This window comes from Nansenia antarctica (assembly GCF_963989245.1).
Source record: "Nansenia antarctica genome assembly, chromosome: 4".
NCBI classification, from domain to species: Eukaryota; Metazoa; Chordata; class Actinopteri; order Argentiniformes; family Microstomatidae; genus Nansenia; species Nansenia antarctica.
Window position 1 is genome coordinate 54,831,423 of NC_137689.1, and position 13,700 is coordinate 54,845,122.

General features: G+C 43.5%; 1 protein-coding gene across 2 annotated transcripts; it reads left to right on the top strand.

Annotated features, from left to right (window-relative positions):
• The first annotated feature begins 274 nt into the window (after positions 1–274).
• On the top strand, positions 275–6,829 carry kcmf1 (potassium channel modulatory factor 1). 2 transcript variants are annotated; one of them, XM_080528384.1, is made up of 7 exons: positions 275–439; positions 3,381–3,548; positions 3,690–3,829; positions 4,007–4,108; positions 4,250–4,427; positions 4,670–4,952; positions 5,310–6,829. In XM_080528384.1, the coding sequence occupies exons 1-7, from the start codon at positions 424–426 to the stop codon at positions 5,569–5,571; spliced, it is 1,149 nt and encodes a 382-aa protein (XP_080384510.1). In that variant the 5' UTR covers positions 275–423; the 3' UTR covers positions 5,572–6,829. The 2 variants fall into 2 exon arrangements, with proteins under 2 accessions (XP_080384510.1, XP_080384511.1); XM_080528385.1 differs by lacking the exon at positions 275–439 and adding an exon at positions 2,573–2,694.
• Positions 6,830–13,700: the final 6,871 nt, after the last annotated feature.

Genomic DNA, 13,700 nt, shown 5'->3' on the forward strand with positions numbered 1-13,700 from the left:
ATTGTATTCACTAACTCAAAAAACACACATTCAAACAGTATGGAATAAACCATCGTTCACATTGCCAGTGTTAAGCTTTCTCATCTCATATTCATGATGTTTGAAGTGACTTGACAGAATTGTGACAAGACTGTAAATTGTTTTGTTCTAAACTCTAAAGAGTGACATCAACCACAGAAGAAGATGTTCATTGTGAAGTGCGCCCCCTAGCGGCTCTCCAGCAGAGCGCGGATGCTCTGTCACCCAGCACTTCTTCATGACAGACGGGGAGGGGGGAAGCAGAGAACTGGAAGCTCAGGATCCATTTTAGCTAAAGAGAAAAGAGAGAAACCGCGTTCCAGTTTTTATCCCTCAAAAGCTGAATCTTTCCCGAGCGATCAGTGCTAGGGAGCCCGAGGAGGGGGCTGTCTCGTTGCCTGTAGGATGTCCCGACATGAGGGTAAGTGGAAAAATAGACGTCCGAGGCGTCGCAGAATGAACACTGTTAGCCTGTTAGCGCGCTGTGGCTAGCTGGGCTGCCATGTTTTGTATGGCAATGCCTCGGACATACAGGGCTCACGATGGCGACCACCGTGGATCTTCAACCTTTTATCGACCTCCTTATTCCGTGTGGCACCGTTGTGGATTCTCTTCACCGTCGGACACTCGCACAATTTGTCACGTCGTGTCGCTGAAAAGTCACACTTTTTAGCGAGATCTCCTTTGTTAGCTATCTAAGCTAGTTGGCTAACCGTGGTGAGACGGCTAACCAGAGCTAGCGGTGTTAGCTAGCTAGGACGTTAGCTAACGTCAGGCTCGGACCGCCTTCGTGTGGCCCAGACTTTGGCCTGAGAAAGGGCGAAGGGGTTGAATCTCCTGCCGGGGCCTCGGATGTTGGTTTTTCTGTCAGCCAGCGAGCTGACAGCTGTGCTCCAACCGCCCAGGACGTCTGTCACCCGGGCTCTGGTCGCACAGAGGACAGTGAATGCACTGTCATCAGGAGGCCTCTGTGGGCCAGGCTGGCCAGGTTAGTCCACCAGGCTAGTCCGCTAGTCTCTACCACTCTCCCCTCATTAGCACACTGGCTGAGTTACTCCGAGAAAAGAACACGTTAGTTAGCCAGGGTCATCGTGAACAGGAGCCATTGTAGAGAATGAGTATATAGCTGAATAATTTAGCTGTTTTATGGCTTGTAGAGCCAACGAATTTGCACAGAATCGCCCGGAAAAAAGCTGTCTTGTCTTCTCCTGCTAGCCCAGTCAGCTAAGCTCGCCACATTCTCGGACTGTGGTCACTTGCATGAAAAGTTTCAAAATGGGTAACATAGCCCCTTTGATTATTGCTAGGCGCAAATGGCACCATCTAGTTAGTATGTTGTAGATATTAGCTGGCTATTAAAGAGCTGGCTGTGTCATGTTGGAGGGATGTTTTGAGATTGATTTCTTAGATCAGTGAAAAATATCAGACAAAAGTCTTGAGGTGTGGCAAAGTGTCAGTGTGTTCTCACCTGAGCACAGTCCACTTTCATCACAGCTCTTGTCTCGGTTTTGTATGACAGCTTAGCCAGTATCTGCTTAGGCAAATTCCAAATATGATGTGCTTCATGGTGTAGTGTTCTGCATGGCCATGCAGAGGCCTCGAGTTGGACTGGAAGACCTCTGGAAGACCATTGGAAGACCACTGGAAGACCACTGGAAGACCACTCGAGAAGACCACTAGAAGACCACTGGAGAAGCCCAAGAAGTTGTGTAATACATTTGGTGCCATTCTTCATCAGGGTTTGACTTGACATGATAGATGGGAAGTCAGCCACTGGTTGGTCACATTTAATTGGTGATTGCAATGAAAACACAGAAGCATGCGGTCAGAATGCTTCTTCTCTGTCTGAGCAAGGACAGCACAGAGGAAGTGAAAAGAACAGACCAATATTGTGCTCTTATCCAAGAAAGTTTTGAGAGAATCTCAATAAAAAAATACCAGAGAAGCTCAAATTAAATCAAGCACATTTTCTTACTTGTTAGTGCGTATTCAATTCAATTCAAACGTTAGGCCTATTTGTCGACTTAGGGCAATATTATTTCCTTGACTTTCACTTTGTCTCAGGGTTTGTCTGGTGCCCTTGCAATAACAAATGTCCCTTTATAAAGGTGACAAGGAAGTAGAGGTGTTTAAAGAGTTTGACATAATTAGCCTACCTGTCTTAACGATGAAGTAAGTCGTTATTGATACGGTAACATAGCAATTTAGTATGCTACCTCATATGTGATATTAAACAAAGGGACAGGGTCTTTATGTCTCTCTTGCTCTCTGCTTTTTTTTTCTTATCTTTTTTTATTTTTTTGTCCCACAGGTAGTCAAGACCACAAGTAGCCTTGAGAACCTATGGTTCTGGTGCAGCACCCTCAGCACCCCCCTTCATTACTTGTAATAGGATGTAATAAACGTTTGACACACATGGCAATAAAAAAACATGAATCTTGAATTAGCAAAACATTTTTGCTATTTAAACATGTCAGCATGTCATCACTGACAGATGACAGGTAGATAATGAAAGGTAGTAAAAAAACTGGAAAATGATGTTGTCAGACTTGCAGACTTTTTAACCAGACCCTGTCACATATGTTTGTGTGTGATTGTCAGTGCAAAGAGGGAGAGAGGAGGATGGAGATGACACAGAGAGAGGGAGAGTGAGAGAGCAAGAGCAGGAAGAACCAGGTGAGAAAGTGGACAGATAGTGAAGTCAAGATTGTTATAGTGTCAAAACAGTAAAACAATTAATAAAAAATAAGTGATGGCTTTGTGGCTCAACAATAAAGTCTATAAATTATCATATTTGTTCTAGTCACATAATTGATATTATGATATTACAGAGATAACTTGTTCTGTTACTAATCTGTTACACTAATTGTGGGGGGGGGGGAGCGGGGGTGAGGAGAAATTAACATTTCACAACGGGGCGGGGGGGTGGAGGATCCATGCCACCCTCCCAAGGCAGCAAACCTAGGGGAAACACTGCCAAGGCACTTTATATACTTTATGACAATTTGATATAAAGGTCTACTGTTAAGCATTTGTGTCACAGACAACATAATAGGCTAGGCCTAAATGTAAACAATGTGAAATAATACACACAAATGCTCAACAACCAACAGGTCTAGACCATACAGTTGGTACACACTCTGGCATTCCTTAATGAGTCTTTGCTACTGAGGTTATAGGCCTATGGAATTTCAGAATTCCTCGCTGTTGGCATTTGTGGATTAGTGCCACTGCCAAGCACATGCTGATGAGTGTAAGGCCTGAGACGAGACTGGGCTCTCTCTCAGCTTTTACTCACCCATTAGTTGAAACAAGTCACTGACAGTTCTCAATGTTGACATTCAACCCATCTTGTTTTCCAGGTGTGAGCTGTGACGCATGTTTGAAAGGGAACTTCCGAGGTCGCCGATACAAGTGTTTAATTTGTTACGACTACGACCTGTGTGCGGCGTGCTACGAAAGCGGAGCCACAACCACCAGACACACGACAGAACACCCCATGCAGTGTATATTAACCAGGGTAGACTTTGGTAAGGAAAGCTGCAGCATGGATTGAAATGTGTACATAGTTGACAGGGCCTGGATGGATGATTCCTTTGTTCAGAGTGATTGGATGCAAGGAGTGTGTCTCGGCGATGGTGTTTATGACGATGCCGATGTTTCCTCTGCAGACCTGTATTACGGAGGTGAGGCGTTCTCAGTAGAGCAGCCACAGGCCTTTACCTGTCCTTACTGTGGGAAGATGGGCTACACTGAGACCTCCCTACAGGAGCATGTCACTGCAGAGCACCCAGAGACTTCCACAGAGGTGGTGAGTAGACACATCCTCATCTCCCTCACATCACACAAGCTTGGATTCTAGAAGGGCTTCCAGAAGCATCAACACAATTCCCGCACCATGAGTTAAACATCCCTGGCAATCAACTTCAAGTGCTGACAAGTTGGTCATACATACTGGGGTGCTTGAACTTTCTCCCTTTCATTTCAGATCTGTCCAATATGTGCTGCGTTGCCGGGAGGGGACCCCAACCACGTTACAGACGACTTTGCTGCTCATCTCACACTTGAACACAGAGCACCTAGAGATTTAATATCCTTTTACTTAGAGCTACTGTTTTTCTGTGTTTGTCCTTCCATAGCTGTGTATGTGTGTGCGCCGATGACTAGCTCTGTACTTGTGTAATGACTCTTCTTGAGCTCTGATGCGTGCTCCTTAACCCGCCGCGTTTACGATGAGTCCAGCGGCGTCCGGCATGTGCGCAGAATGTTCCACCCTGGCCGAGGGCTGGGCGGTCCCAGGGCACGCAGGACCAACATGCACTTTACGAGCAGCTCCACCGGGGGGCTCTCCTCCTCACAGAGCTCCTCATACTCTCCTAGCAACAGGGAAGCCATGGACCCCATAGCAGGTGAGCCCCTGACCTATCTGCGTGGCCACCTACTAACACAGTGTCTGTAGAGATGAATGGTGACTATGGTTCCCACACTCAACTGGCTCTCCTATGTTCTGGGGACTTACTTACTTACTTACTGTGGTCTCTTCTACTGGTCCCCCCAAACATCTACTGAGCTTTTCCTTGATCAGCAATAACCTCACTTTGTACTAGTCTTCTCCTCTCCTCTGACTGTGTTGATCTCTTGTCTTCCCCAGAGCTGTTGTCTCAGCTGTCTGGTGTGCGGCGCTCTGCGGGGGGTCAGCTGAACTCGTCGGGCCCCTCCGCATCTCAGCTGCAGCAGTTACAGATGCAGCTGCAGCTGGAGCGTCAGCAGGCGCAGGCGGCGCGTCAGCAGCTGGAGACGGCCCGCAACGCCACGCGACGCAGCAACCCCAGCAACATCAGCGCCACCATCCCCCCGCCCAGCACAGCCACCAACCAGGCCGTGGCAGAGAGCAACCCCATGGCCTCCCACAGCTCCCAGTTCCTTCTCGCACGGTGAGTGGGCACAGACTGCACTTACACACAAGTCACTGGTGCACTGGTCTCCCCCCCCGTGTCCCCCCCAGTACTGTGAACCCCTGGCCTGGTCTGTCCTGCTCTCTCCCTACCTGTTGTCCCCCCCTTGCACAGTCTCTCCCACCCAGTCCAGTCTCTCCCTCACACTGTCTCTCACCTCCCTGCCACTCTCACATCCTCTCCGTAGTCTCTACCTTCCCCACTCTGTGTTAAGCGGTGTTCTTTCCCTCCCTCTCTCTCTCTCTCTCTCTCTCTCTCTCTCTCTCTCTCTCTCTCTCTCTCTCTCTCTCTCTCTCTCTCTCCCCCCTCCCACTCCTCCTCCCTCCCCATCGGCAGGTTGAATGAGCCCAAGTTGTCGGAGGCAGAGCGGCAGGTGCTGGAGGGCGAGCGTGCCGACCGCAGCCTGTTTGTCCAGGAGCTGCTGCTGTCCACGCTGATGCGCGAGGAGAGCAGCTCCTCGGACGAGGAGGAGCGCCGAGACTTCGCCAGCTTCGGGGCCATGGGATGTGTGGATATCATGCCTTTAGACGTGGCTCTAGAGAACCTCCACCTCAGAGAGAGCTCTACAAGGAAGGAGCCTCCACCTCCTCCTCTTTGATGATATCTCACCAACACGCAGACTATGTCCTCTGTGCTGTAACTGCCAATGACGGCGGGCAGCGGCTGTTTTTGGGTTTGTTTTTTGGTGATTGTAATTTCAGGTCTGTCACCTTTGTTACATTGTGTACAACCATAAAGGAGAGCGATTGGGAAAGTGCAAGTGAATGCGCAAGTAAGAGAGAGAGAGAGAGAGAGAAATTAAATATATATAAATATATATAAAGTTGATAATCAATTCCACATAACTAATTTTTTCCTTTAGCAGGTAAGCGTAGGTAGCTGTGGCAGACCTCGGTTTCCTGTTTCATGCAAAAGGCTCTCCTTATAAATACTCCACATTCAAAACTGAAGAGGAACCAGAGACCTCTGATGAAGCTGCTGTGTGTATTTATGACTATTAATGAATAAAAAGTGCTTGGATGGTTTACCATAACTACTGCATGAGGTTCTTTGCAGCGTGCATGACTTTTAATGACCTTGTCATTAAAAAGGAAAATATCCCAAAGCTTTTCTTCAACCATTTTAAAGGGTTACTTGAACATGATCGAGTTTGAATTGAATATTGCTAAAACTGACATGCTGAAATTTAGGATTTTTTATTATTTTATTTTATTTTAATAAAGAAAACTACATTGGAATCTGCAGTAGCTTCTGAAGAAACAATGCAATGTGTTTGTCTCTCAGCTCCGGTTTGTCCTTCCCTCTCTGTGACATCATCGTCTGAATATAACGTGCTGCACTAACAGCAAAACTAAAGAACTGTAAGAAGTCTGTTTTCACTTAGCAGATAAATCCTAGGAGCAGTAAAACAAGATCTTGCCTCTGACATTTTTCCTAGATGTTGATGTTTTAGTGATAAGATGTGTGAACACCAGATGTAGATTCTAATTTATGCACCTGTACAGAAGACTCTAGTCTCTCCATTCTCATCGCACTCTTCTCTTATCCGTCTCTCTGCTTCTGTAGGCCCAGACCCCTGCCTAACCGATCTGTATGAATTTCTTTGTTGAGGAAGGGGAGCTTGAGACTTTCCACATTGCAGGCATTGTTTTCGTTATAACTTTTAAAGAGAGACGTTCTGATTCCTCTCGGCAAAGGATAGCACCTTCTATTTATTCTTTTTTTTTTCTCTCTGATTCTTTTAAGCCTTGTGATGATTCATGCCACCTCCATGCCTATACTCCTATCCTCTATGTAAAATACAATGAGATGTATATTGAATTTGTGCGTTAACTTTCATAATGGTTCTAGGACATGGGCAGACTTTGTTTTTTTAATGTAAATTTAGAATACTACAATAAAAACTGCGCACAGCTTTTGATGAAACCAAGCCCTCTTCTTGCTCTTTGTGACAGCATTTTACTTCAGCTTCTGTATGCATCTTTATGTTTGGGGCTTTTAAGTGATTTTTCCACTAGTGTACTACCAAAATTGCTGTTGCAATAGTAAGGAAATACTTGACTTGGGTGGCACCAACTCTTGTGGGGCTGAAGACCATCAACACCACTGGACCAGTGTGCTTTCACCTCTTTATTACCTGTGCACTGAAAACGCTTCACCCATGTACCACAGCAGTGAACAAGAAGTACTTACTATCAATCTTGAAACTACTGGCTACATTTGACTGTCACCACTGCCTCACCCATGTCCTGCAAACAGTGCCCCACCTCTACACAGTAAAAACATACCAACGGTGATCATCTCTACATGTACAGTACATACCAGCGTTGTTCAACTTGAGCTGCAAAACACGCTGCTCTGAATGATGGTAGCACAAACCCAACTTATATTTCTGTCTCTCTCTCTGTATCGAGCCTTTGGGCCAGCTGCTGCTGTCACTTGTCTGTGTTTATTGTTAGACACCAATGTTGCCCTTGGAATGCCTTTCATGACGCCACAGAGTGGCTGCGACCCTTCTAAAATAGCTGCTATAAGCAACAGCGCACATGTCAAAGAACAGCCAGCCCTTCCAGAGCCGATCCTCCCAACACGCTAGACATCGATAGATGGTGTGAGAGAAAACTATTATATGTAATAAGACATTTTTCTACATTTAAGATTCAAACTTCACAACAGAAAATTGAATATCTAGAGAAAGCTATAGAAAATGATTTCCTGTTGTAAACACACAATGAAACCAGTTTCTCTACTTGAAGCTTGACATTGGCTAGACAACAGACACATTTAAATGATTACAATGACCTGATTGCTCTCTTTTCTACCTAGATGGACTAAGCCAGGGGTGCCCAATACGTCGATCGCGATCGACCGGTCGATCGCAAAGGTAGTATGGGTAGATCGCATGGCATTGAACAAAACGTAAAAAAAAAAAAAAAAACGGAAAAAACAAAACAAAACAAAATCGCCTATCATCCATCCTCACTATGGCTTTTGCCACTTGATTGACGTACAGGTAAGCCAGTCTGAGATCTGATCTTTTCACCTACACCTAACACGCGGTTCACCACGCATGCGCAGTCAACAGCACCAACTACAAAATACAAAATACCTGCGAGACTAATTACCTAGTTAGCCTTCCAATTTCTACTATTTACTATATAATACTAAATAAAGGCTATACAAATGAGTGGAGAAGCTGGACCACATGTAACGATGAATTGAGAATCAAGGACCCCAATTGAAATAAGCCAGTGGCTTTCTTGGGTTTTTATCCTGTTAGTTGACCTTGTATGTAATATGTACTTTCATGTACCTACTTCTGCAAATCTTCTAATAAAGTTTTCAAAACCAAGTAAGAAACCAATAACGTATAACTTCCATTCAGAATGGGAGGAGGACTTTTACACAATGTGATATTGGAAATGCGTCTGTCTGATCTGCAAACCTACGATGGCTATTTCGAAGAAGGGAAATGTGGCAAAAGAGCGAAAACGTACGGCTGCAACGATAGCTTCTTATCGCGTCAGTCACGTTCTTGTTAAACACAATAAGTCATTCAAAGACAGCGAAATTGTGAAAAAAGTTTCTCGAGGCTGCAGATTGCCTTTTCGATGACAGATCCACAGTGGCTGATGACACCTTGCAACCAGCTCCTACAGCCCTGACTATTAGAAACTAGCTGCCTCCTCCCAGTGCCAGGTCTCCCACTAAGGTAGAGAAATGCATTTATTTCCTCCTTTCAAACTAGGGAACTACCTGTTTTGTATCTGGTTTACTTTTCTGTTTGTTGGATCAGTAGTTGGCTATGGTACTGCAGACTGGCTGTCAGTGTGTGAGTGAGAGAAAGTGAGTGTGTGTGTGTGTGTGTGTGTGTGTGTGTGTGTGTGTGTGTGTGTGTGTGTGTGTGTGTGTGTGTGTGTGTGTGTGTAAGAGAGTGAGAGAGAGAGAGGGAGAGAGAGAGGGAGAGAGAGGGAGGGTTTGTGCTATGGCTCCCTATGCAGACTGGCAAATGTGTGTGTGTGTGTGTGTGTGTGTGTGTGTGTGTGTGAATGTGTGTGAGCGAGAATAGCAAAGAGGGAGGGTTTGTGATGGTCTTCTCCTGTGGCTGTGTGACAGAGAGAGGGAAAGTGTATTGTGAGTTTACTATGCAGGCTGGGAACTGTGTGTGTGTGTGTGTGTGTGTGTGTGTGTGTGTGTGTGTGTGTGTGTGTTTGTAGTACGTGCATGTACGTTTGCGATGTTGAAACTAGACTGGTAGATCTTGGCAGACTGGCTACTTGAAAAGTAGATCTTGGTTCCAAAAAGTGTGAGCACCCCTGGACTAAGCCATCTAGAGCAGTTTTGGACTTTTGTGTTTCCCCAGACCCAGTACTCTAAGACCAGACTAAACCAGTTGTAGCCTTTGTGTTCCTTTTCCACCTTTGTGTCTCTAGGAGAAAGTGGGGGCCGATTCCCCCTTAACCTTCATCCCCCATCATCTTCATCCATGTACAAACCCACACCCCTTGCTCATGATTGGTCTAGACCTCACCCGAGGGCGGACCTCTTACCTGAGGGTACCTGAGTGCATAAATACTGAGATGTAATAAATGATCTGGACTTTGAATCTTCAGATGCGTCTGACGAACCTGTAAACTTCCTCCTTCTATAGAGGAAAATATTAAATATCTTTTCTTATACATGTACATCTTGAAACGAAACAGGCTGCCTTTATTGAATTTGAGCTCTAACAGCGGTGCAACAGTAAATCATTGGAAGCTATGATGAGGCGCATGTATTAGACGAGGCTATCATCATGTGGCTCCTGAGCTAACATCCAACAAATATCAATGATAGAATGGTGTGCAGAAGCAGCCTGTATGCAACATGTAGGATGAAAATTAAATGATTCATTTGATAGATAATCAGCATTAATATACGTAGTTGTATAACTTCATTGGACTTTGTAACTATTGAGAAGCAATTTGAAGAGGCTCAGAGGCACGAAAATAAGTAGGAATGTCTGTCAGGAGTATGTCAATGAATTGACTGAAATTCTGAAAAGACACAAGTTATTGTAAGACATACCACCTTTATTAAATGCACAGTATTACAAGGAACATTTCCATTAACTGCAGAGAAGCTACTCACGTGGTCACAAAGCAGAGAGTTGACTGATCGAATTGACTGATATTCAAGCAGAGGGGTCTGCCAGGAGGAGAAAAAAAACACATACACTGCAGCTCAGGGTATCACACGTGCGCGCGTGTGCACGCACACACACACACTCACTCTCTCTCTCCATTTGTACAGCAAAACATGTTATCTGCACATGGATGAAAATTCTGCTTTATATTTACAAAATAATCCCCCCTCCCCCAAGATAGATTACATTCAAAAAAGGTCCCATCCCTTCTAGATTACATTCAAAATAATATACTATTCATGATGCAAAGTCACAGTTATTCATCTGAAAGAAGACCAAAAAAGGCTACAGTCAGATATGAGTGGTGGGAGGAGTGAAGTATGGCCTGGGTCCCATGGATCACCTGTGTAGTGGCAGGGAGCCTGTGGCGCTGCAGGTAACATAGTCTTCCTCACACAGACAGACAGACAGATATGGCCCTCACACAGACAGACAGCATCTCTCTCACAGCCTTCGTAGATCTCTCCAACATACTGGAGAACAGGGGGAGCTGGGATATTACTGAATCAGTCTCGTCATAGAGAAAAGACGTTGTTGAGACGCTTAAAGAAATTCATCCCCAGTTCAAAAAGTCGCAAAAAAAAGGATTGTATCCTCACTGTTATTATGAACAAGCACAAATAAATCATACAATTTAGCACAAATAAAATTGTATTTACATATACAGTATGTATTGCCAGTGGCCCATAACACATTTTCTTAATTTATGTCACATATTTGACATAATTACCTGTTTAAAACAGAATATACTATTGAACATACTATTCATATAGACAGATATCAGAACTGTACAGAATGGATGGCAGGTTACAGACTGACTAGTTAGAGCAGACACACATGACTATTGTACAGAACTGACTAATGCTGTAACTGTTCAAGGAAGAATCAACCACTGACGGACGACTGTCACCAAACCAATATGTCAGGATTTGTCATCGTTACTTATGTTGCAGTTCAACCTAGCTGGGTGGGGATATATTTCTGTTCAGTAAAGAATGCAACAGGCCTCAGAATGACTTTTAAACATCTGTACTTCAGAGCACAGGAGCTTTTAGTGTGCATTTCTGTCTCACGAAAGAGCATCATGAAGTGTACTTAGAATAACCTATTGCCTCAGCAGTGGGGAATAACTGCATTAGATAATCTCAATAACAAAAGCCAATATCTATGATCTTAGTCAAGTATGATCATAGTCTCTGTAGTATCACTGATAAACAGCGGTTTTGTGTTCACTTGTGTATGAGTAAGAGTTACTCCTGTATAGACAGCAAAGAGAATGTTGTAAGATTGTTGATGCTGATTATATAAATGCACAATATGCTTATAAATACCGTACGTACATAGCGGAGTACTGGTACATTACAGTCTTTCTCTCACATTGTCTCCTATCATCTTTTCTCTCAAGAAAGCGTGATCAACATTCCACCAACAATAGTTATTGAAGTGAACAAGCAGTTGAAATGAACAAGCAGTGGTCCTATTGCGCTCGATGAGAAGCTGTTTTGGTAATAGTTTACTAAGTATGTAGGTCCCCTGCTTCACACCTGTCCATGTATGAGTGCCGGTGTTAGTGTTAAGTCATCACTACTCTGATGGGCTGTTGTACAACCATGTTGGGGATCAGACTCAAAGATACTCTCACAACCGCTACAATACAGGTTACTGAGTTATATCAGATGATAGAAGATTACAGAATATCACATCATTGTTTGAAATAATATACAGTATGTAAACAAATACATGACTAATTTAAGTGCATACAAAGCTGAAATGTTCACAATAGGGGAATTGCACTAAATCAGTCCTTAGTTTAGATCATTTCTAACCAAAGACTGATACTGTAAACAGCAGCAATACCCTGTCAATTCCCAGTGAAAATGAAACAAAAAGTGTTTCCTCAAAGGCAAAGTCCTTAATTTCTTATCAGCTTCATACTGTAGAACATTAACAACTTCAACAACAACAACAACAACAGCAACAACAACAACAACAGCAACATTTGTAAAGCTGCCTTTGAAGATGCACAAACAAAAATCATGTAGTAGAATAATGGGCCGCCAATAGAATCACAAAGCAGAGGATAATGCTCCATGCCATTGCTGGTGAATGTGCTCTCCACAAACAACAGAAACATTCTGCTATGCTCAACATCCCCACTGCTGGGATGAGCACCACTCCTCCACCACATCACACCAGGATGGTCCTTATTCACTGTGCTTTAGTTATCCAGTTAACACTGTCAAATGAGTAGTGCATTCTTCTAACCACATTCAAAACACTTTACACATCCTAAAATGGAAATGAAGTTCAGTAGCTAGCAAAATATAATCAGATATAAAAGACCACTGATGATGAACATTCATAAAAATAAAATAAAAAACAATTCAGAAAAATGAATTTAATTTGGCAGAGATGCCCATGTCTTTTAGAAGGTAAACTTTCTTTTTACATTGAAAAAGTTTTTTCGTAATATGCACATATCTATATCAAGGTTCAGGGGATTGACAGTGTTGTGTTGATTGATGGGTGGCGCATTCTCTCTGGACGGAACCAGAACAGATCAATTCCACAGCTCTGCTCTCTGATTGACCGAGCCAACCAAGGTCAGACAGTCACAAATCAACATGGAGACAACATGACTTGGCATGGAAACAAACAACACAGTCAAGAGCCCCTTACATCAATTACAAATTTCTCACATCATAAAAATAGTCCATGACACTTAAAAGGAGTAAGCCTTACTTCATTGTAATGTATTTTTTTTTCTTCATATTTAAACTTTTTACGGTATGTTGATCCACAAAATATTCCTTCTTATATTAGAAGGAAAAGTAAAAGCTGTATCCATGTTGGAAAGTGTCCATACATTGTCCATTATGATTTGACACGCAGTCATTTTCCCTTTGTTCATCCCCAGCTAGGCTAATACAGTATACAAGAGTCAAATAACACAAGGTACATTAAGGACCTATTTCAAGGGCCCAGATTAAGCCTGTTCCTTGATCGAATTGCTCTTTAATCAAATCACTGATCATTTGGTTTCATGAACATAGCTTCAATTGTTCTTGATTGTTCAATTGTTGACTATAATTAAGATTAATTTAAAACTGCCAGTAACAGTCTAGGAGTAGAAATCTTTCATATCTAAAAATCAAGCAATGTTCATGAAACATTTTTTTCTCAATTAACTAAATCAAAATTAGGCAATCCTCATCCTGCATGCATTTAATCTGGTTTTGAGAAACAGGCCCTAAATGTCTTTAAATGGAGAAGGAAAAGAAAAAAAAGAGCTCAATCAAATGTAAGGCTTTTGTCTATGTGATGATTGAGGAGGCAGAAGCACAATCAATACCACACACACAAGCAAATACATATACTCTCTCTCTGGCATGAGCATCTGCACACACACACACACACACACACGCACACGCACACGCACACATACACGCACACATACACGTACACCCACACGCACACATACACACACACACACACACATACACAAACGCACCCGCGCACCCATGCACACACACACACACACA

Excerpts from the sequence above, each read along its gene's own strand:
- kcmf1 (XM_080528384.1), top strand. Across the intron at positions 4,109-4,249 it reads ACAGAGCACCTAGAGATTTA|GATGAGTCCAGCGGCGTCCG; the intron begins ATATCCTTTTAC and ends CGCCGCGTTTAC. Across the intron at positions 4,428-4,669 it reads AGCCATGGACCCCATAGCAG|AGCTGTTGTCTCAGCTGTCT; the intron begins GTGAGCCCCTGA and ends TGTCTTCCCCAG.